Source organism: Pipistrellus hanaki, assembly GCF_964339955.1.
Source record: "Pipistrellus hanaki genome assembly, chromosome: 10".
NCBI classification, from domain to species: Eukaryota; Metazoa; Chordata; class Mammalia; order Chiroptera; family Vespertilionidae; genus Pipistrellus; species Pipistrellus hanaki.
This window is the reverse complement of record NC_140512.1, coordinates 32,227,901-32,251,043: the sequence shown is the minus strand read 5'-3', so window position 1 is coordinate 32,251,043 and position 23,143 is coordinate 32,227,901. Positions and strand designations below refer to the sequence as shown.

The 23,143-nt window shown below is 38.4% G+C and overlaps 3 protein-coding genes across 4 annotated transcripts in view; 1 reads left to right on the top strand and 2 right to left on the bottom strand.

Annotated features, from left to right (window-relative positions):
- UMAD1 (UBAP1-MVB12-associated (UMA) domain containing 1) overlaps positions 1–5,787 on the bottom strand; it is a 170,516-nt gene extending 164,729 nt beyond the window's left edge. Inside the window, exon 1 of one of the 2 annotated variants that reach the window (XM_084896707.1) lies at positions 5,595–5,787. The gene's annotated coding sequence lies outside the window, so the exon portion shown is untranslated. The remainder of the gene's footprint in view (positions 1–5,594) is intronic. The other variant, XM_084896708.1, reaches the window with a different exon arrangement.
- A 29-nt stretch (positions 5,788–5,816) lies between these two features.
- RPA3 (replication protein A3) lies at positions 5,817–9,641 on the top strand. The gene is made up of 4 exons (XM_084896712.1): positions 5,817–6,145; positions 7,787–7,861; positions 8,663–8,771; positions 9,271–9,641. Exons 1-4 carry the CDS (start codon positions 6,044–6,046, stop codon positions 9,351–9,353), a joined length of 369 nt encoding a protein of 122 aa, XP_084752838.1. The 5' UTR covers positions 5,817–6,043; the 3' UTR covers positions 9,354–9,641.
- On the bottom strand, positions 8,781–20,336 carry LOC311628994 (uncharacterized protein). The gene is made up of 4 exons (XM_084896710.1): positions 19,995–20,336; positions 17,144–17,326; positions 10,441–10,496; positions 8,781–9,165 (listed from the first exon to the last, which is right to left on the bottom strand). Exons 1-4 carry the CDS (start codon positions 20,082–20,084, stop codon positions 9,105–9,107), a joined length of 390 nt encoding a protein of 129 aa, XP_084752836.1. The 5' UTR covers positions 20,085–20,336; the 3' UTR covers positions 8,781–9,104.
- Between the last annotated feature and the right edge of the window lie 2,807 nt (positions 20,337–23,143).

Below are 23,143 nucleotides of genomic sequence, written 5' to 3'. Positions count from 1 at the left end.
AAAATTATAGGCTAATCTCCCTCACAAATTTTTATGATGCAAAAATCCTAAACAAAACAATATCAAACCCAATATCCTATCTAATAAAAGAGTAATATGAAAATTGACCATCACTCCAACTCACAAGATGGCCGCCCCCATGTGGTCAAAGATGGCTGCCCCCATGTGGACATTAGATGGCCACCACAAGATGGCAGTGGAGAGGGAATAGTCCTGCAAGGGAGAGCAGTTGGGGGGTACCAGGCCTGCAGGGGAGGGCAGTTGGGGGGCACCAGGCCTGCAAGGGAGGGCAGTTGGGGGGGACCAGGCCTGCAGGGGAGGGCAGATAGGAGGGACAGGCCTGCAGGGGAGGGCAGTTGTAGGAGACCAGGCCTGCAGAGGATGACAGTTGGGGATGACCAGGTCAGCAGGGGAGAGCAGTTAGGGTAATCGGGCCAGCAGGGGAGGCAGTTAGGGGCGACCACACTGGCAAGGGAGGGCAGTTAAGGGTGACCATGACAGCAGGGGAGAGCAGTTGTGAGCAACCAGGCCTGCAAGGAAGGAATGTTAGTGTTGACCAGGTAGGCAAGGGAGGGCAGTTAGGGGCAATCAGGCTGGCAGGGGAGTGATTAGCTGGTGATCAGGCTGGCAGGCAGAAGCAATTAGGGGCAATCAGGCAGTCAGGCAGGCCAGCAGTTGATAGCCAGCAGTCCTGAATTGTGAGAAGATTCCCAGATTAGAGAGGGTGCAGGCTGGGCTGAAGGACACCCCCCACACATGTATTTTGTGCAACAGGCATCTAGTATAATAAAAGAATATATCAAAACTAAGTTGTGTTTCTTTCAGAAATATAAGCATGGTTCAATAGTGGAAAATTTATTCATTTTAATCATCTCAATTAAGGCAAAACATTTTATCAAATATCTTAATCACTCAATTAAAATTCTTATCAAACAGGGAATAGATGGGAAAACCCTTAACCTAATAATTAGAACTCCAAGTTGTAAAGAACTTCCAGGAAGGCTCCTTAAAGGGAGCTGAGTCCCATGAAGGCACACCCTTTTGTCTACTATTTCTCTGCTGTCTGGAATGGGAAGTAAATGGTTGATGCCCCTGCATCTATCCTAGCCTATGAGGTGATCTTAAAGATGGAACCAGAGAGAGAGAGAGAGAGAGAGAGAGAGAGAGAGAGAGAGAGAGAGAAGGGGATTACTTTTCCACTTATTTATGCATTCATTGGTTGCTTCCCTTCTTATATGTGCCTTGATCAGGGATAGAACCCATAACCTTGGCATATTGGGACAATGCTCTAATCAACTGATCTACACAGCCAGAGCAGCCTTTATATATTTAAGACACTTTTACTTATGCAGTCAAATCCCACCTGAACTAAAACACCATTTCTATTCAAAATGGTATTAGAAATTCTAACATGGGGAAAAGCAAGAAAAATAAAATGTGTGAGAACTGCTAAAAAACAAATTATTCACATATAAATAGAAAATTTATCTTATAGAAAAATTACAAGAAATGACTTTAGCAGAATGGCCAGAAAAAAAAGTCAAATGCATTCTATATATCAGCAATAATCAGTTAACAATCTTTAATTAAAAAAAAAATACCATTTATTGGTGCCCCTCATTTATTGGCTCAGTGGATAGAGCATTGGCCTGCAGACTGAAGGATCCTGAGTTTGATTCTGGTCAAGGGTACATGCCGGGTTGCAAGTTCAATTTCCAGTAGGGGGTGTGCAGGAGGCAGCCAATCAATGATTCTCATCATTGATGTTTCTATCTCTCTCTCCCTCTCCCTTCCTCTCTGAAATCAATAAAAATCTGTTTTAAAAAGCATTTATAATAGCAACAAGTTACCTAGGAATAAATCTAATGTAAAAGTCAAAACCTTTATATAGAAAATTAAGAAACTATTTGGAAAGATTTTAAGAGGACCAAAATAACACAAGAATAGTAAGAGTTGTCATTATGATGTTATTTCTGAAGTCAATCCAAGGATTCAAATGCAATTGTGATCCGATCCCAACACAGTTTCCTACGGAACCTGACATGCTAAATTATATATGAAGTATCAAAGAGCCAAGAATAACTACACATTCATGAACAGCAGATCAAGGTAAAAGAACTTTCCATCAAGACATCAAAGTTAAAGGCCACAGTGTTGAAGAGCGTGAGTAATAGTGCAGGGACAGAAAAACAGATGAATGGAACAGAACTGAGAGCCCAGGAACAGACCCACACAATATGTAAACTTAAGGTGACATCAAAGGTCAATGGCAAAGGTCATAGTCAAAAATGATGCTGGGACAATTGAAATAAAAACAAAAGAAAGAAATTGGATATCTGACAACATACATGAAAACTCAATTCTAAATGATGGAGTAGTTTTGAATATGAAAAATAAAACTATTTCAAATTTTTAGAACTTGTTTTAAGAAATGATTTTTAAATTAGATTTTTTGAATTGCCTTTTCAACTATTTTAAACTTCAGGAAAAAACATTTTAACTATATTAAAAGTAGGAGTTCTTTCTATTGAAAGGGGGGAAAAGGAAAGAAAAACAGAAAGAATGAAAAAAAATTGAAAGGCCTAAACTAATAAATGCAACATTACTATCCACACTAATACAAAAGCTCTCAAAAATCAATAAGAAAAATCCTCAATACAAAACAAAAAGGTAAACACAAATAGCCAATAAATATTTGGAAAGCTGTAGAACATTAGTAATCAGAAAAAGCCAATTAGGACCACAACATGAAACCATCTCATTGCCAAAAAAAAGCAAACAAACAAACAAACAAAAAAACGTGGATCAAATGGAACTCCTGATAAGAGAATAAACTAGTACCACTTCTTGGGGAAAATTTTGGTTTTAGTAAAGTTTTAGTAAAGCTAAAGATGCACACCCTATGTTCCAACAATTCTACTGATATACTTTTGCACAAGTGCACCAACAAATATATACCAAAATATTCACAGAAGCCCTATACACGTAGAAATGAATTTCAAATAATCAAAATGTCAGTCAATACAGCAAAAAATTAAAAGAATGAACTCCACCCACATGTGTCAACATGGATTAATCTCAAAAGCAAGTAAAAGAAATAATTCAGAAAATATATATGGTATGATTCTAATTTTATAAAGGTCAAAATTGACAAAAACTAAACAACATTCCATCTAGGAATGTCTGCTTGTGTAAATAAAAATATAAAGAAAAGCTTAGTGTTTTCCAGATAGTGTTGCTTTCTGGCTGGTAAGGAGAAGGACTTAACTGAGGAAGTACAAACTACTAATTGGTAAAGGTCCATTTTTTAAGCTGAATGAGTTCGTTTAATCTCTCTGGTATTAAATGAATACATACTGGCCATATTTGAATTTGAATACATACTGGCCATATTTACATTTCTCTATATGATGTATTATTACCTAATACATTTTAAGTGACTCAAAATATATCTAAAATGCTGTTTTAAATGATCTTCCTGCTTGTCTCCATATTTTGTTTGCTTTTTAGAATGCTGTTGGAAGGTAAGAGTGGCCTTTTAACTGTAATAAAATAATGATATTAGCATCTGGTACTTTAAGGCTTGCTATTAAAGAATATATTCATGCGTGTCTTACCCTATATAATGCAATGACTTATTTTCTAAAGCGATACTAAGGTGCAAAAGACATTAAGTCTTCAGAAAAAGTATAAAATAGATTATTGATTTGCACCAATAGAATCACAACTTTTTTACAGACCAATTGACATACATGCTGCATCAATTACCGAAATTGTTTAAATTTGTTTTTTTTATTTCTTAAATTTCTTTATTGATTAAGGTAACACATATTTGTCCTCATCCCGCCCCCCCATTCTCACCTAAGCCCCTCCCTACATATGCCCCCTCCCCGCTGTTGTCCGTGACCACTGGTTAGGCTTATATGCATGCATACAAGTCCTTTGGTTGACCTCTTCCCCTTACCTCTCCCTTCCCCTACTTTCCCTCTGAGGTTTGACGGTATATTTGTTTTAGTGATAGCAACACCAAAGACAAATATATGTGCTACTAAGTAAACACTGAGGTAGGCTATCCTTTAATTACGGTACATTAGATTTCCATTTTAAATTGCTGCAGTGAAGTCTCAAAGGACCTTAGTTGCTTAAGGCTCCAGATAGGTCCCTGAATTTGAAAGATATCAAATAAGGTGCCTTAGGCAAACTCATGTGACTAAGTTCCCCCAAAATAGTAATATCCAATAAAAAGTGTTTTCCAATTTCTGCAGCCCTGTTGGCAGGTATTTTTATGAGCACTCATTCTGGAATATCCCTGGCAAGTCAGGTACCAATCCGCAAGCACACACACACACACAAAACACAAAAACAAACAAAACAAAACAAAAACATGAAAATCAATAGCCACATGAGCCAGTGAGATCTGCTTGAAACAGGTTATCCTCCACATCTCCAGATCTCTCCCCTCCAGAGTCCTGGGGAGGGGGGGGAGGATTGCAGAGGAGTTAAAAGGTCCGTGAACCATAGGGACAACAGTTGCAATTTACTTTGTCAAACAGTAAATTACCTACCCCCTCATTTTGCGGATGGGGAAATTACGGGTCAGGAAATTACCGGTCAGAACCTAGGAGCAATGTAAATTCGGCCCCTATCCTGGTCCAGAGGTCCTCCCCGCTATGGACCCCCTCCCAGATGCTCCAACACTTCGCTCCCGCGGAGGGGAGAGAACCTGCACCTCCGCAGTGTGGCCTGATCGTGGGCACCTGAACGGGTCTTGGCGGTCATCAGATCCGCCTCTCTCCCTACAGGTGGGGAAACTGACAGCCTCTCTCCCTTCAGATGGGGAAACTGACAGCCTCTCTCCCTACAGGTGGGGAAACTGACAGCCTCTCTCCCTACAGGTGGGGAAACTGACAGCCTCTCTCCCTTCAGGTGGGGAAACTGACAGCCTCTCTCCCTTCAGGTGGGGAAACTGACAGCCTCTCTCCCTACAGGTGGGGAAACTGACAACCTCCCTCCGTACAGGTGGGGAAACTGACAGCCTCTCTCCCTTCAGATGGGGAAACTGACAGCCTCTCTCCCTACAGGTGGGGAAACTGACAGCCTCTCTCCCTTCAGATGGGGAAACTGACAGCCTCTCTCCCTACAGGTGGGGAAACTGACAGCCTCTCTCCCTTCAGATGGGGAAACTGACAGCCTCTCTCCCTACAGGTGGGGAAACTGACAGCCTCTCTCCCTACAGGTGGGGAAACTGACAGCCTCTCTCCCTTCAGGTGGGGAAACTGACAGCCTCTCTCCCTTCAGATGGGGAAACTGACAGCCTCTCTCTCCCTACAGGTGGGGAAACTGACAGGGAAAGTGACGCAGCCTGGGAAGTAAACACCCAGCCCTCCGCCTCCCGCGTCAGGCGGCCTGGCACAGACGGTGGAGATCCCTGACGACCCCACTTCCCACCTCTAGGAGGGCGGGCATCAAAAACAGCCTTATCCCTAGGTGTCCACACGCAAGAATCCCGCCCTCCCCACGCAGAGCCTGGCAGGGGAGGGCGAGGGAAATGCGAACAGCCGGGGACAGCAGCGACTCCGCCTCCCTCTCCTCACCTGTCAGTGGAGAGAAGAAGGGGAAAGAGGGAGGCGGCGGGGCCTCCCGCCAGAAGAGGTACCTGAGGCTCGCACCGCAGGGTCCCGCCGCGCCGGAGCCCCGCACCCTGCTTCCGGGGTCAAGTGGCCTCGGGGAGGCCGGAGATCAGCGGAGGGAGCCTCAGGCCCCGCCCCTGCCGCCCTCTCCCACGTGGACAGGGCCACTTCCGGGACGCCGCGCGTCACTAGGCAGCAGATCCCACCCCACTTCCGTTCGCGTCCCTCCTTTCGCTTTCCCTTTGGTGGACACCGTGAGCCCACACCGAGATTTCCGCGCATTTGATTGGTGGAGCGAGAGTGCTGGTCTCCGCCGATTGGTGCCAGGGAAGCCCGCCCCACAGACGCCCGCGAGCCGCTGTTTCCACTCCGCCGCAGGTTTCCCGCCAGCCGGCCGCGGGTCTCCGTCCACGATGATGGTGGAGGTGATGGAGCTGCCCAAGTCGCGTATCAACGCCAGCATGCTAGCTCAGTCCATCGACCGGCCCGTCTGCTTCGTAGGGAGGCTGGAAAAGGTGTGCGCGCTGGCCGCCCGGGCTCCCCGGTTGTAGTCCGTGGTGGGGGTTGGGTGGCGGGAGCGGAAGGGACCCTTGACTGCCTGGGGGGGTGGGGGACGTAGAGTTAGGAAAGGTCACGGAGGGTGGAGGAGGGCAGAAAGAAAGCCTTAGCCTCACGGCGTGCCCCGTTGCTTTATTTTTACACGCTTTGTAGCTATTGCAGCCCCATTTTGGCGCCTCTTTTATGGCGCGGAATAGCAACGTTTGTGTATGCGCTCCGTTCTAAGTTCTAGCGCCCCCCCACCCTGGTTCTGTTTGTGTTTACGTATAAAAGAAATTGTAGACTTGACTCCCACATCTACTTTCTTGGTCGTTTAGTTTAGCCAGACTCGACGGCTAGTCTGATTTTCTGACTTTCTTCTCTTCTGCAATTCTCCTTCTCAGACCTCGTTTTTCCTTGAAATCACTTCTCGATAAAACATTCCTCGACTGTCCCTTCCAGATCCCACAGCTGTCTCTTACCTTATCCCAGTGTTAAGAGTGCAGCCCCTTCGTCCTTCTGGTTGAGAAACAGGCCCAGAGTCTCAGAATCGGTGAACCAGGTTAGAAAGCTGAAAGAAAACGGATATTATATAAAGGCTAAGTAATATCAGCCACACAACCTCTTTGTGAAATAGGTGTTGTTATTAAATTTGGTAGTGTAGATCAACCAGTGAACTTGTATGCATGTGTGCATTACCTGTGGACACAGATAATGCGATGGTAAGGGCCTGGAAGTGGGGTGGGGTGGGGCTGGAAGGGGCTAATGGGGAAAAGAGAACCTATGTAATACTTTAAACAAAGATTAAAAGAAAATAATTAAAAAGTTTCAAACAAACAAAAATTGCTCAAGACCACATCAAGTAGCAGAGCTAGCACTCAAAACAGATCTGACTGCACACTTTGCAGCTGTCTCACAAGACTAGAACCCAGATCTTTTGACAACTGATTCTCTTTACTAAATCATTCCAGATTTTTTAAACATACCCTCCATGGAATATGTACTATTTAAACCATGGGCCCCGGCAGAGTTCATTTTTAGATAATATGGACTCTCTTTAGTTTTTAGCATAGGGTTGAGTGATATAGCAAATAAAAATACAGGACATATTTGTACTAAAAAAGGTGTTAATCTGGAAATTGAAATATAATGGGATCGTTTGAATGGATACAGCAACACAAGATTATAATTTGAACCTAATAAACTTCAAAAGCGATTGCTTTGCACACATGTATCACAAAACTTTGGGTCAACCTACCCATCTTTTGTCAAATTAATTTTTATTATTATTATGGTATCACATAATTGTCCTCATCCCCCCATTCTCACCCCAAACCCTTCCCCACATATGCCCCCATCCCCCTGTTGTCTGTGACCACTGGTTAGGCTTATATGCATGCATACAAGTCCTTTGGTTGATCTCTCTCCCTTCCCCCCACCCTCCCCTACCTTCCCTCTGAGGTTTGAGAGTCTGATCCATGCTTGCCTATCTCCCAGTCTGTTTTTGTTCATCAGTTTATGTTGCTCATTATTTCCCCTACATGTGTGTTTTTTATTTTAATTAGATTTTAAAGGTTTTGTTTATGTGAGATGTTTCATTGTGTATTTTTTTTTTTCAGATTCATCCCACTGGAAAAATGTTTATTCTTTCAGATGGAGAAGGGAAAAGTGCAACCATTGAATTGATGGAGCCTGTACGTTCAAATATTAATTCTATGCATATCAGAGTTAATTCTACATCTTGTTTTGGTTTGTTGCTGATATTTTTGGTTCTTGGAGTGGATATATAAAGGATCAGGTTGTAAAACTTCCCTGGCTGTAAAAGTCATTTTTGTCCTTGTATTACATTCTATTTCCCTTTTACATGTCTAACCAATGATTATTTGGATTCTGTGGGTTTTTTTTTTTTTTTAATACATCCCTTAAATACTAGGTGACAATTCCCATGTCTTTTGAAAGACCATAAAATCATGTAAGGTAAATCTTTTGTTTAAATCATTTTTCTTCCTTAAGAAAACATGAAGGTGATACTTTTTTTAAATACTGTTTTCTATTTTTGTTTACATATATTTTCAGTTTTCACTTAATTTGTTTTTCCATTTTTTATATATATTTTTATCTTTTATTAAGATGTATGCATATGCTATTTGGTTAATGTATACAGAATATACTGTGCAAGATTATAGGAGGTTCCTTTCATTGGTCTTTTTGAACAAATCGCTCCTTGTAAAAATGCTGGACAGTCTAAGTATCTTTAAGTGATTTTGTCTTCAATTTAATACCTTTGGACCTGGAGCTATAGCTAAAGGTTAATAGGATTTGTAACATGCTGACAGCAAGTACTCAAACATTTTTTAACAGGTTGCACTTCAGTTTTGGCATTGGTAAACTTTTAATTATTTTGTTACATAAACTGAAAGATATAACAATTTTCCGAGTTCATTATCAACTGAAAATGTGATAACATGAAGTTGGTATTTTGTTATTTGTGCTAGCTTGATGAAGAAATCTCTGGAATTGTGGAAGTAGTTGGAAGAGTAACAGCCAAGGCAACCATTATGTGCTCATCTTATGTCCAGTTTAAAGAAGATATCCATCCTTTTGGTAAATAAAGCATTTAGTTTCATTCAAGAGAAAAACAAATTTTATTCTTTAGTTTCAGTCCTGCTACATTTTCAATTTCTATAGAATTTTCTGATATCAAAAATTCGAGGACATTTTGCCCTGCTTCTAAGTAGTGTGTGTATTTGTAAGAAACTCAGTAAAGTTTAATATTTATGGAAATAATTTTTAAGCCAAACAAAAATAATGTTAATCTTTTTTGTTTTGTTTTAATATATGGATTAAAGCCATCAAGTAATGTATAATACTTAAAGCACTACAATACCATGGATGATCTCCTGTCCCATGTCTTTCATTTTTTGGAGCCACAGTTAGTTAAATAAAGATGACAGTCCATATCTCAGTTTTAGAAGATGGATCGGGAAAATAAGTTGACCTTTAAAGGGGAGGTAAAAGAGAAAGAGGTAGAAATGTTTAGAAATAATTGATATTACAATTTTCCACTGTAGATTAAATGTTTGCTAAAATGTTTTTTTTTCAGATCTTGGACTTTACAATGAAGCCGTGAAAATTATCCATGAGTTCCCTCAGTTTTTTCCTTTGGGGGTTAAGCAATATGATTGATCTCAATTGCAAATGAGCTGCAGTGAAGACTATTAAAGGAGATCCCTGGTATTTGAGGGATAGATTTTTTGTTATTTTTTAGTATTTAATTTGTTCTCTTTTTCATTTCATTTACCTAACTTTATTAAATATTCCAGTATGCCATTTTTAATGGAACTGGTATATTTATAGTTCTCTCCTACCTCCTCATAAAGTGTCACTTATCTGGCATATGGTCAAATCAGATGCAAAAACAAAGCAGTTGTCTGACTTTAGTTTTCTGTTTTATTAATAAAAAGTTAAATGATACTATTGGTCATGCTATTATTTTTTTAGGCAGATATTCAAGCACAAACTTAGAATTTAATAGCTGTATGGTCAGTCATTTTAGCTTGAAAGAGTGTAATTTGAATGAGGATAGCTGCCCTGTGTTCCTTGGCTTTCTAATAAGAATTTTATTAAGATAGAATTCACATACAGTTCACATATTTCAAGTATATAATTCAGTGGCTTTTAGTATATTCACAGAGTTATATTATCATCACCAACAATTTCATAACATTTTCATCATCCCCAAAAGAAAACCTTATACCATTTACCTATTATATTATAGCCCAGTTCCTCCACCCCCCATACACATGCCTAACACATCACTATAGATTTGCCTATTCTGGACATTTCACATAAATAGAATATATATAGTCTTTTGCACATGCCCAGGTTGTGGGCTCAATCCTAGTGGACTTGCAGGAAGCAGCTGACCAATGTTTCTCATCAATGTATTTGTCTCCCTCTTCCTCTTTAAAAATCAATAAAAACATTAAAATAAATAACCAGACAAGTATGGGAAGAGGGAAACTTCTGGGAAGCTTACAATGGAGGAACCTGGCCAGTACTATCTTAATAAAGTGATCATGGTGAACATCAATGATGACATGGACATGTGCCCTCTAATAGGATGTGATAACAAAGGCACTTTACCTTTTTTTTCCAAAAACCCTCAACACCATTCAAATCATGAGAAAACATAGACAAACACAAATTGAGGGACATTCTACAAACTGATCACTACCTCCCAAAACTTGAGGTCATGAAAACAGAAACTCACATAGAAAAGACAGGAAACATGACAACGAAGTATGATGTGGGATCCTGGATAGGCTCCTGGAACAGAAAAAGAACATTGAATAGTCTGGAGTTTGGTTAATGATAATATACCAGTGTTGGTTTCTTAGTTTTGACAAAGGCACCATGGTAATGTAAGATAACATGAAGGGAGACAAAAGGTGAGGGGTTATACAAGATCTCTGTACTATCTTGGCAACTTCTCTGTAAATCTAAAATTGCTTCAATGAAAAATATATTTTAAAAAAGCTAATAAACCGTGGAAACCGGTTTGGATCAGTGGTAGAGCGTTGGTCTGCGGACTGAAAGGTCCCAGGTTGGATTCTGGTCAAGGGTATGTACCTTGGTTGCGGGCACATGCCCGGTAGGGGGTGTGCAAGAGGCAGCTGGTCGATGTTTCTCTCCCATCAACGTTTCTAGCTCTCTATCCCTCTCTCCTCCTCTCTCTAAAAAATCAATAAAATATATTTAAAAAAAAAAAAAAAAAGCTAATAAACCTCCAAATAGTCTCCACTGACTAGGTCAGGTCTATATTTCTAATTAATACTTGAGACACTTTGCAATCTGACTATGCCCACCTCAGTCTCAAATTCTACTCCCTTGAAACTACCCTCCAGCACCAGTTGCCGTTCCTGGAACCCACTATAGTCCCATTAGGATCTGGGTGCTATTGAACTTGCTATTTGCTCAGACTAGAATGTCTATTTCTGTGACCAAAGGAAAACATCATCTAATCTTTCCCTAACTTAGGCAAGCAGAATTAGGTACTTAATGTTACATTCCTTTATACCTTATCACACTTAACTTACTGATAACCTTTTTTCAGCTTTTGTTTAAACACTAGAAAAGTTAGAAAGTAAAGTTCCTAGTGTCCTCTCAGGGACACTGCTATAGATGTGCTTTCCAGAACTTTCTCTACGTAGATAAACGGTCTATAGCATCTCAATATACTGTTCAGTAACATGTATTAATCCTTTAATATGTTTTGGCAATTGACATGGAGCCATCTCATTCTTTTTAGTGGTTGCAAAATGTTCCCTAATTGATTTAAACAGTTCTTTCATTAGTCTTCTCCAGTAAGGAGAGGTCCTTATAAAGAATTTATAGTTAAAAATCTATCCAATCAAGGCAGAGAGGAGAGGGAATGAAAGTGAACCATAGCATGTGAAGTGGCAAAGGATAAGAGGCAAGGAGTTCAGAGTAAATTATATTGGATTCCATAGGACACAGTGATTGATAGTAGGAGCTTAGACTAAGAACCAAGGATGAAGTGAATTTGTGAGGAGGCAATAAATTCACTTCAATACAAATTTATGTAGCTGACAGGCCCTTTAGTGAAGATGTGCAAAAGGCATTGCAAATATAGGGCCAGATAGAGATTTGAGAGATACCATGCCTAAAATATTTTAAGATCTACCAAGTCCTTCTCTTTCAAAAGCCTAAAATGATTTGAAACCAAAAAGCTTTTTCCCAAAATTGGGACAAAACTCATTTGGCAACAAAACCTGACTAAGAATGTAATGGGGCTACTTACAGTCTTTATATTACTGTAAATGCTCATGCTTCACTGAAGAAATAATGTATTTGATTAGAGGGTCGGGCTCTTCAGGGAAGGCTATTACATAACATATGGTAAATCTATGACCTTTCTAAAATCCAAAAATTCTGAATTCTGAAGCAGATCTAGCCCCAAGCATTTCAAGGGAGGAATTGTATTTCTAAATCTAGGGACAGCACACAGAGTGAGAAAACTATAGAACTGGGGGATGAAAAGGGGGGCTGCACACTTAAGGAACAGCAGTGGGAGAGTGACTGAGTCAGGAGAAACTCAATGGCACCTGATATCTAATAAGCATTTAATAGTTACTTGTTGACAAAAAATATCATGAAAGGCAAGGAAGGAGAGTTTCAAAGAATAGCAAATAATGCTGAAAGTTGAAAGAATCACTGGAAATAAGGACTGAGGATAAAACACTGACATTCATAAAATCACATTTATAAAAAGGATTAGGCTAAGTAAATGAAAAAAAGTGGCAACTGACAAAAACAATAGGAAATATAATAAGACATTAAATTTAGCTCCGCGTGTTCCTGGGAAGCTAGGAGAAAGAAGGAACAAGAATAGGCCACAGTATTTTAATAGCCTTAAATTTATTAGGACAATCAAACCTTCCCCTAATACTATATCCTAAAAGCAGTATCACACAGAATCTAATGTGACAGATGATGAACTACAAATGGTTGTCTTCAGTAGTAATTTTAGAAATGTTCTTCAAATGATAATTTTTACTTTAATCTGGTAAAGACAACATTAAAATAACTCTGAAAACATCTCTTCATTGGGTAAGTTAATTGAGTGATAAACTAGTATTATTACTAAATTTATCAAACTTCAAGATTGTCTTTTAAGGTGTTAACATTCATTAAGACACTCAACAAACATTTTGTGTCAGGTCCTGGGCTAATTATTAGAGATGCATATAAACAAAATCCCTGCCCTCTATTAAATCTCCATCTATGGCAGTTTAGCATAGTCTCTAAATAAATCTGATGTCTCAACTCAGATTTATTTAACATTTAATTAGTCTAAAGTTTTGAAGAAAACCACCTTGAAGAAAACAACCAAATTCTGGAAGCTCTATTTAGTGAAACTGCAATTTGGTTCTCTTATTTAATTCACATGGAATTTTATTATGTTCTGTTACTAAAAGGAAAATAATAATCCATGTACCATAAGTTATTCTCCCTATAAAGGTAATGTTAAATCTAGAATACTAATAAAGCATATGTTTTAAGTTACTTTCTAATTGTGATGTTGGTTTGAGGTAAGCCACTTATGTTCTTCATGACCTCATTTGACCTACAGCATAGGGTTTTGAGCTGGCTAATTAAGACCAGAGGTGTAGACTATGAACAATTTATAGTGTAATATCTTCATCTTGACAGTGAGGATGAAATTTGTTCTTAGCATGCCATTGTTTCTTCTTTAAATATTACAGAACGTCAACAGCAGGGCATGATATTCTGTAGCATTTCCTCATTAGCTACTCAAAATCCTTAGAGATTTTGATTAAAAATAGTGGCTTTCATATATGAAAAAAAAAAAAAGCTTTCAACATGATTATTTTTGTAGGTGAGCAGGTAAAGAACAACAATCTCTGTGGATTCTATATAATGTGATATTCATGATGAAACTTTGAAACAGTTCTCAAAATATAGTATAAGTTGGGAGAAAGAAAAAAATATAAGCTTTATAATAGTTATGGGTAATGTCATAGATGACATTGAGACTTAATTAACCGCTCTTTTTAAAAGACTATTTTTCACAGGTATTTGAAGTATATCCAAGGAAAGTTAAGTCAATTATTTTGGCCATTAAGAATCTCCCACCATAAAATAGTGTATTAAGGTAATAACATTTATTTAATAACTAGAGGCCCGATACACGGAATTCGTGCAAGGGGCTTGGACCTCACAGCCTTAGCGGCTTGCCTGGGCCCTCACAACTCTGGCTTCGTCCAGAAGGTCATCCAGAAGGATATCCGATGTCCCGAAGGTTATTCGACTGTCCGGACTAAATAGCATGTTATACTTTTATTATTATAGATAGTAGGTTTAAATGAATGGTTTCATTGAAAGACCTTAATATCATGTCACCTGAATCTTTAAAGATAATGAGCAAGAAGAAATTCTTCTTTTATAATCACTAAATTCTTTTTATAATCACTAAAAAGCTAGATAATTTAATATTATTGTACTATAGATATGTATTTTAAAATAAATGTTTTTTAGATGTTAACATTGATTCAACTCCACTTCATATTCAATTATTTAAAGCCATACTGCATCAATAAATGCAGCATTACCCTATAGAAAATCAGAAACTGTCACATTTTACTTAGACTTAAAATTTTTCTTTAGCTTTTGAGAAGGAAAACATTAGGCTTCGTGAGAGAATATATTTCTTTTTAAGAGATGCATCTATTCTTTTAAGTGATCAGGACCCCGTTTAGTCAATTATTTCTTCCATATGGCTCAGAAATGGTATGCCCTTAGTTGGTCATGTATTTGACCTTTTATGAGAGGCAGACTGTGGACCAGGGGCTATGTCATTTTGGAATCTCCTCAAAAATGACTAAATGTTTTCCAGATGAACATACTGTAGACCAAAGGAGGAGCAAGGAGTTAGAAATCATTGCTTCCAAACCAGAGATATTTGTAGACTTCTTTTTCTTTTGGAACCTATTGACCTAGAATTGACCCACTCAACAATTTCCTTCACTCTCAGTAGTTATGATTAAGTCATGTAAATAACTGAGGATGAGCTATATTTATTTCTACCCCACTTATTTCCAAAAATATATAATAATAATAATAATAATAATAATAATAATAATTTAAGACAGCTACAAAGGCTTTTATCCTTTTCCTGTTTTCTCATCTTAAATTCATAAAATGTGACTTTTCCTAATGTAAATGTGAGTTACCAGTGGAGGTAGAATGGTATAGTCAATTGATCACTGACATTGTCACAGGAACATTAGTCCGCTAAAATTGGCACTAGTATTTGCCTGCTTTATCCCTTAAGAAAAACTTCCAAATAACATTTCAAGATGAATGAAACATGGTCTATGTTGCTTTTCTTCCTTTTTATTCTATTTTACAAGCTAGACCTATATGAGGTGAAAATTGAAGAATATATTTTAAACAATTCAGGGGAAAATTATCAGTACATTGGACTCAAAAACTATACCAAAGATAATGTACACAAAAATAATGCTTCCCTGTTTAATCTATGACTCAAGTTGATTCTTTCAGCACTTGCTTAAAGGAAGAATAGGCCAAAGAAGTATCTGTAAATTCACCTTCAATAATTGGTAAAAGATACTTGTTACATATACATCTATGTAATGTATTTGATGATACTTTAATCAAAGCTGGAAAGGATTATAAGGCACCATATGCTTCCAGATCTGACTCCCTAAACAGTCTGGAGTACATGACATTTGGTTTCTAACAATTTAAAAATAATATCTACAGATAAGTCATCTGATAAATTATCTCATTGGAAATGAGGTTGGGAAACTGCAGGGGGTTGGGTAATATGATGCACAAAGATAGCCATTTGCAGCAATAGAATACGGGAATTATCTAAAATATGTCAGATATGATTGATTGGAATTGATGTACTTGAACTTTAAAATTTTTATGAATTAAAATCATTAAGTCAATGTCATTTAGAAACAGTTATACTGCATTCTGTGTTCTCAACAGATTCTAAATACAGCTTCACTGTGGCTTGTGATCACAAGATCTGGTTACAAATAGCAATAATTGTTGCAAAGCAAATTCCATGGTGGCACAGGAAAAACATTCCCTCTTCCAGCAGAGGGGAGAGTGGATTACCTCACTCATACAGTCTGCAGGTTATATAATGAAGATTACAGACTTCAAAATGAAAAAGGGATGTATGCTAAAGTAAAAAAAAAAAAACTTATTTCATAGAAAGGAAAAACTTATTGGCGAAAACTTCTAAAGCACTGAAGGGAAATTTTAGGTGCAAATATTTAAGTGTTTATAGGCTATGAAAACTGTTACTAAGATAGGAATTTATTAATTTACATAATATTTAAGAATGCACCCAAGCAAATAAGTTTTATGCATATAGGCCTTGGATATATTAAAATATACATTGCACAATATATTGTATAACAAGTAGGTACATATTTATACAATATTATGTATAATACTAGTAGCCCTGCACACGAATCCACATACCAGTAGCTCACTGCCGCCCTCTGGTAGCTCTTCACGGGCTACCTCACCCTCCTGTAGCTCCCTCCAGCCCTCCGCCCCCCTCATAGCTTGCTGCGCTTGCCCCCTCCTGTAGCTCTCCGCCCCCTGCTTGTAGCTCACTGCCCCACTCTTCTGCTGATTTGTGATCCAGTCATTACAAGGTTGGCCGTTACCCTTCATGGCGTAACGACTATTTGCATGTTACATCTTTATTATATAGGATGTTACACGTGTATATACTACATCTATAATAGCCAATATGCTACAATTATATGTAATATATTACAACCTGAAAATTGGTAATTTCTATTTAGCTGGATTCAACACAGAGATGAAAGTATTACTGTTTATTTTAACCCACACATTTTATTTATCTACTTTTTGATTTATTGATTTGAAAGAGAGATTGCCAAACATTGTTTTGTTGTTCCACTTATTTATACATTCATTGGTTGTTTCTTGTGTGTGCCCAGACGGGGATCGAATCCCAACTTTGGTATATCAAGGTGATGCTCCAACTAAATGAGCTACTGGGCCAGGGCAACCCACACATTTTAGTGGTTTGGGCTAATGAGTGGTTTAGGTGTATATGGATTTAGTGGTTTAGGTGTATATGGGCTAATGAAAAGTGGCCAGAGCATACCAAATTCAAACTATTTCAGGATACATTTTCATATAAGTAACCCCTAGAAGGTTGCCACACACAAGCATGATTATTACAACAGACATTCCTATAATACATACCTATGATAAAGTTTAACATATAAATTATGCACAGTAAGAGATTACCAATAATTAATATTAAATAAAACAATTATCACAATATGTGATAAAAGTTATGCGAATATAGTCTCTCTTGCTCTCCAAGTATCTTAATGTACTGTACTCACCCTTCCTCTTGTGATGGGTGATGAGAGATGATAAAAGTCTACATGATGAGACGAAGTGAGGTGAAAGACCCAGGCTCTGAGATGTGGCGCTAGGCTACTATTGGCTGGTGATATGTCAGGAGGAGGACTATGTGCTTGGAATGATCCTGGATCATCTCGAGCCATCAGCTTGACAGTGGGTAACTGAAACCACAGAAAGTAAAACTGCAGGTAAGGAGGGGACCACTGCAACTTTTAATTCCACAATTCACTGCAACTTTTAACTCCACAATTCCCCCTTTACAATTTATCTGACAGATATGCTTACTCACAGGTACCCAAAGATGTACATGCGAAGATGCTCACTGCAGTATTGTTGGTAAAAATACCCTAAATGTCTATCAATGGGAGGATATACATACATAATCCCATACCGTTCAGCCTTTTCTTTTTGTTTTGTTTTTCATTAGGAGTATATGGGCTAATGAGAAAAACTCTACAAGATACATATTTTAGGTGAGGGGGGGAAATCAAAGAGAATTTATATAGTATGACCTTAACCATGCAAAAATAGAAAGGCAAATACCGACAGAGAGGCAGATAGATGCATATGAACTTTAAGGCAGTTTCCCATGGGAAGTGAAGATTGGAATTTTGGGAACTAGATCATAGAGCTGGTTGGGGAGAATTTAATGAAGCAGAGGGATGGGGCATTAACTTGCATTTTATACACTTTGTCAACTTTTTTTTTTTTTTTTTTTTTTTTTTAGCATGACCCTGCTTTATGTTTATAATAAAACACTAGCTTTAAAAATCATTGAAAATTCTTATTTAGTACATTGTACTAACAAGGAAAAATTCATCTGGTCCAGTTTATCTGTCAATGAAACAGAAGAGCACTAAACTTCAGTCAAGAAACCTGACATCTAATTCAAGTTTAGTCCACAGCTACCTCCCTAAATGATCCTGTAGCTTTCTTCCAGTTCTAACAATTCATGATGTTAACTATTTTAAAGGTCACTTTCCAAGTCAGTGGTCAGCAAACAGGTGAATGTTGACCAGTTGGTATCTGCTGGCTGGAATATTCTGTGAAAAGCGTTCTGAGGGAAAGTGGGTAATTGATAAGGAAGGTGCTCCCACCAGATCAAGCATATCTTGATCTAACTTGCTCATTTCCTAACTGAAAATAATTACCTGCCAATGGAGAATTTTAACATACAAATTCACAATTTTAGCACACAAATGAAGTTTGTTATTGATCTACTTGTAGAGCTTTTGCTCCCATCTGTGGTGTTTATTTTGTTTTGTTTTGGTTTGTTTCATATCTTTGCAGTGTTTCCTCTTACCATAAACCATATTATGCCCACTTTTCAAAATACAGGTCTCACTTATTTACCCCAATAATTGTTGGGTAAAAATGTTCTCTGTAGCAGTCCTCAAAACAGCCTTTTCTAGCTTAACGTATACACAAACCAGGAAAAGATGAAAATTCACAATATCATCACTAACGACTATTAGAATCTGGAAAGATTCTTAACCAAATGCAGGGCAGTAGCAGCTGGATAGAGAAAAACCTAGGATGGCTCCATTTCATCACATAACCAGTCAGTCTCAGTTCAGAGGTAGATAAAGAGCTGGTCCCAGGAGATTCTGAGGGAGCTGAGCCAGGAAACAGTAACAGAAAATTTAAGGGGGATGGACAAAACATGCCAGGTTGGAAGAAAAAAAAGTGGGTGAGGAGGGAGTTTAAGTGCAGTCATGTTGAGAACCCCCAGAATGGAGTCCCAGGAGCAGGGAGAGATGCTGAAACAGACGTTCTAAATGCCATCATTTTCCTTGGGTGTACCACTTCACAGAATTATAAGCTGCCACTTTTTTGTAGGCCTGTGTAGGCTCTCTTTCTTTGCCATCTGCTTTAGAAATGCAGCCCATATCACCAAGACACGTAAATGATGATGTTATCACCTCACTCTCACATCTTGTTGAATAAGAACTTTTATTTCAATGTATCTGGGTATCATTTGCCAATTAGATCTTCTAACAGAATCTAACTGCTCTCCAGTAGGATTAATTCTGGCCTTTCAAAAATGTCTAACTCTACCCTTTTATTAAAGGCAATACTTTGGCAACTTCATTTTCACCATTGTTTGCAAGTTGCACAAATTCATTAATTTACATTTCATGCTAACATGACAGTGATTAATAAACAGACTGGAGAGTTTGAATATCTTAGTAGGTTGTAGTCAAAACAAGAATAACTTCACTCCCATGCTTCCTTCCTCAACTTAAGGCTTTCTGATGCTGGTCAACAAGGAAAAACATAACCTTACCAGGAGTGACTCAGAGGAGATTATTCTGTGTTATTTTTAATGCCATAACTTAATTCTTTTATTTAAATGCTAATAGACTGTCCTAGCACAACCTTCTAGTGGCAGAATCAATTTCAGTAATAATGCTGATGGCTGCAATATGATCAACTGAAGCCTCCGCCATTTGCTATGAAAGAAGTGGAAATGATGGGCAGTTCATTAATCATTTATCCCAGAGATGAATGTGTTCAGTTGCTGATAGGGGGCCATAAGGTGAATGCTGCCAAAATGAGAAATGTCAATTGTCAGGCCTCGTGCATAATGGTGGAGCGACTTTTAAGTGTCTTTGAAGATTAAAGTTATGCTCTTTTTCCCTACAGTTCCATCACATATGCTTGGCAATTTAGTTCTATGAGAATTCATTTTCACCCTGCTCAGATGTCTCTGCTTGAGCAAGTATACATATTCAAAGGCTAGCATATTTTAAAAGTTACTTAGAAATCTGTAGAATTCCACATATTGGGAGTGAACTTTAAAAGAATCGAGAAGTGAAAGAGGCAAACCTGGGTGTATGTTTTACTAGCAAGGATATTTGTTCTTAATTTCTCGGGTCCCCAGAAGAAACAGGCGTAGTCTCTCATTTCCTGTAACATTTTCTGAAACAGATAAAACAATTAAATAGACCTAAAACTCATTCGTTTACCAAATTAAGTGAACAATGTTACCAAAAGAGTAGTCCCAAATGACTTCAGAATCTGTCCCAGATTAGTTATCTCCAATTTGTGTCTGATCCTTCAGGGGAAAATAATGTGTCCGGCCTGAAGGAATATTCTCTTTGGAAGCCAGCAGCATCTTATTCACTGAATTATCTTTTTCAACAAGAATTGTATGTAGTTCAGAAATCTGTCTTTAAAAGAAATGGTAATTTATCATAAGAATCACAACTAACTCTACATTCCATTTTTTGAGAACTAGATGGAAAAGGTCAGAAGAGAAAAATGCATTATTTTTGCAAGAGATATAGGGTGTCCCAAAACAATGTATTCACACTTTAACAGCTGATAACCTCAATTATGTTTCCTACTTTTCAGATTTAACCCATTGGAATTAATAAATATTCAAAATATGCGTACATTTTTTGGGACACCCTGTACATCTCCCATTTTTATCAAGTTGCTGAATATTTTGCTCCATAACTTATATATCTTCATCTATTAGGAAAACATTTATGTACAGTAAAGATACACACCCTTAGCTGTATAAATATTAAGTATACCTGCTTAATGAATACAAATTTCCAAACTGACAGAGAAAATTTACATAATTATGTAGCACAGGAACTGTGTACCAAATTTTTATTATGAAATAATCAGTTATCAAATTATTTGCTTCTGAAAAATGGTATTTTGTTTTACCATTTGAGAATGGCAACTACTTTAAACAGTTATCAGCAAAATATGGGGCTACAAGGTAAAAGAAATCTGAATAAAAATGGATTTTCACATTTGCTACTTCAAGCTCCAGTCTTTCTTGCATATGCCCATCCCCCACATAAGAATCCATGTGTAAGTGGAGCTAATACTCTCTAAATAAAAATATGTAAGACCCAAATATGCATGAATTCTTATAAAGATGCCTGTTTCATGAGACATTAATTCGTTTAAATGCTCTCCCAGACTACCCTGTCTTTGACTTCATAGTTTAAGAGCCCAACTAATTAGATTTCTCTATCTGGATTTCAAGTTATGAAATTATGTTAAGGCAACATGTTTTTCGTAAATTGAATGATAAAAGACTGTATCACTGAATTACTATTATTGCTGCTATATCTGAAATTACATAAATTATCCTTTAATCCAAAAGTTACCCTTTTAACATAGCATTTTAAAACACTGCACTCCTAATAGATCAGCAAGAAAATTACATTTTTAAAAAATGTATGGACAGCATCTACTTCCTCAAATTATTTCTAATTAGAAAATAAATTTTTAAAGTCTAAAATTAGAAATTTTGGCCTACAGAGACAAGATGCTAAAATGATACTATTTCAGTAATTATATTCATATGGACAGATTTGAGTCTGCTGAAAATTATGCTTATGACCCTCTTCTATTAGACATATGTCTCCTAGGGCAACTATTATGTCATCAGTCTTTGAACTCATAATTTTTAACATGTCAGGCCCCATAGGATGCAGATAGTGGTTTTCTAAACACTTGGACATGCATACATGTTCAGAATTAACTGCTTAAACATAAGTAACTTATTAAATTAATAGAGGTCCGGTACACAAAATTCCTGCACTTGTGGAGAGAGGTGTCCCTCAGCCCAGCCTGCATACTCTCCAATCTGGGACCCCTCGGGGGATGTCTGACTACTGGCAGTTGGACATCCTTCTCACAATCTGGGACTGCTGGCTCCCAACCACTGGCCTGCCTGCCTGATTGCCCCTAACCACTTCTGCCTGCCAGCCTGATCACCTCCTAACTACTCCCCTGCCAGCCCGATCACCTCCTAACTACTCCCCTGCCAGCCCGATTGACTCCTAACTGCTCCCTGATGACCTGATCGCCCCAACTGCTCTCCCCTGCAAGCATGGTCACCCCCAACTGCCCTCCCCTGCCAGCCCAGTTGCCTCCAACTGCACTCCCCTGCTGACCTGGTTGCCCCCAATTGCCCTCCCCTACCAGCCCCATTGCCCAAATTGTTCTCCCATGCCGGATCCATCACCCCCAACTGCCCTGTCACTCCCAACTGCCCTCTCCGGCCAGTCATCTTGTGGCAGTCATCTTTGACCACATGGGGGTGGCTATCTTGTGCAAGGGTGTGAGGGTCAATTTGCATATCACCTCTTTATTATATAAGTTATATAGAATTAGAAACAAGAGGCCTGGTGCACAACATTCATGCACTCGGGGAAGGGTGGTCCCTCAGCCTGGCCTGCACCCTCTCACAGTCCAGGAGCCTTCAGGGTATGTCCGACTGACGGCTTAGGCCCACTTGAGCCTAAGCTGTCAGACATCCTTAGCAGTGCTGTGGAGGTGGGAGAGGCTCCTGCCACCACTGCTGCACTGGCCAGCTGTGAGCCCGACTTCTGGCTGAGCAGCGCTCTCCCTGTGAGAGCGCACTATCAGGGGCAACTCCTGCGTTGAGTGCCTGCCCCACAGTGGTCAGTGCACGTCATAGCGACTGGTTGTTCTGCTGTTCAGTTGATTTGCATGTTACCCTTTTATTTTATAGGATGTGATACATGTAGTGTATCAGCTTGCTTGCCTTTTAAATGTTTATAGCATTTTTGCCATATTAAATCCAGGGGCTTGATAAAGAAGCAAGGATGTGCCTTGTTTCACTCTCCTCTTTTACACTGCTATATGCAGACTGAGGTAACGAAGGATCCTTGTTTTACTCCTTTCTGTAGGAAGAATTCTAGAATTAGGCATGAGCCAGCTATTTTAGATAGTAAAATATGGTGGAAGAAGCATTTTTATTGCATGATAAAAATGCAATCCCCAAAACAAATTAAGTCAGTTGATAAAACAAATTCCATTTTATCAAGTGGCTCTTACATCCAAGAAGCCATTGACGTGTTTTTCCTCTTTTGACATATTAATACTAAATATAATAAACCCCCGTCATAATAAATTATTTTCATACATAGCCCATAAAGTACTACATTGCTATATAAACAGTAATTAAAAATATAGACTGGGAA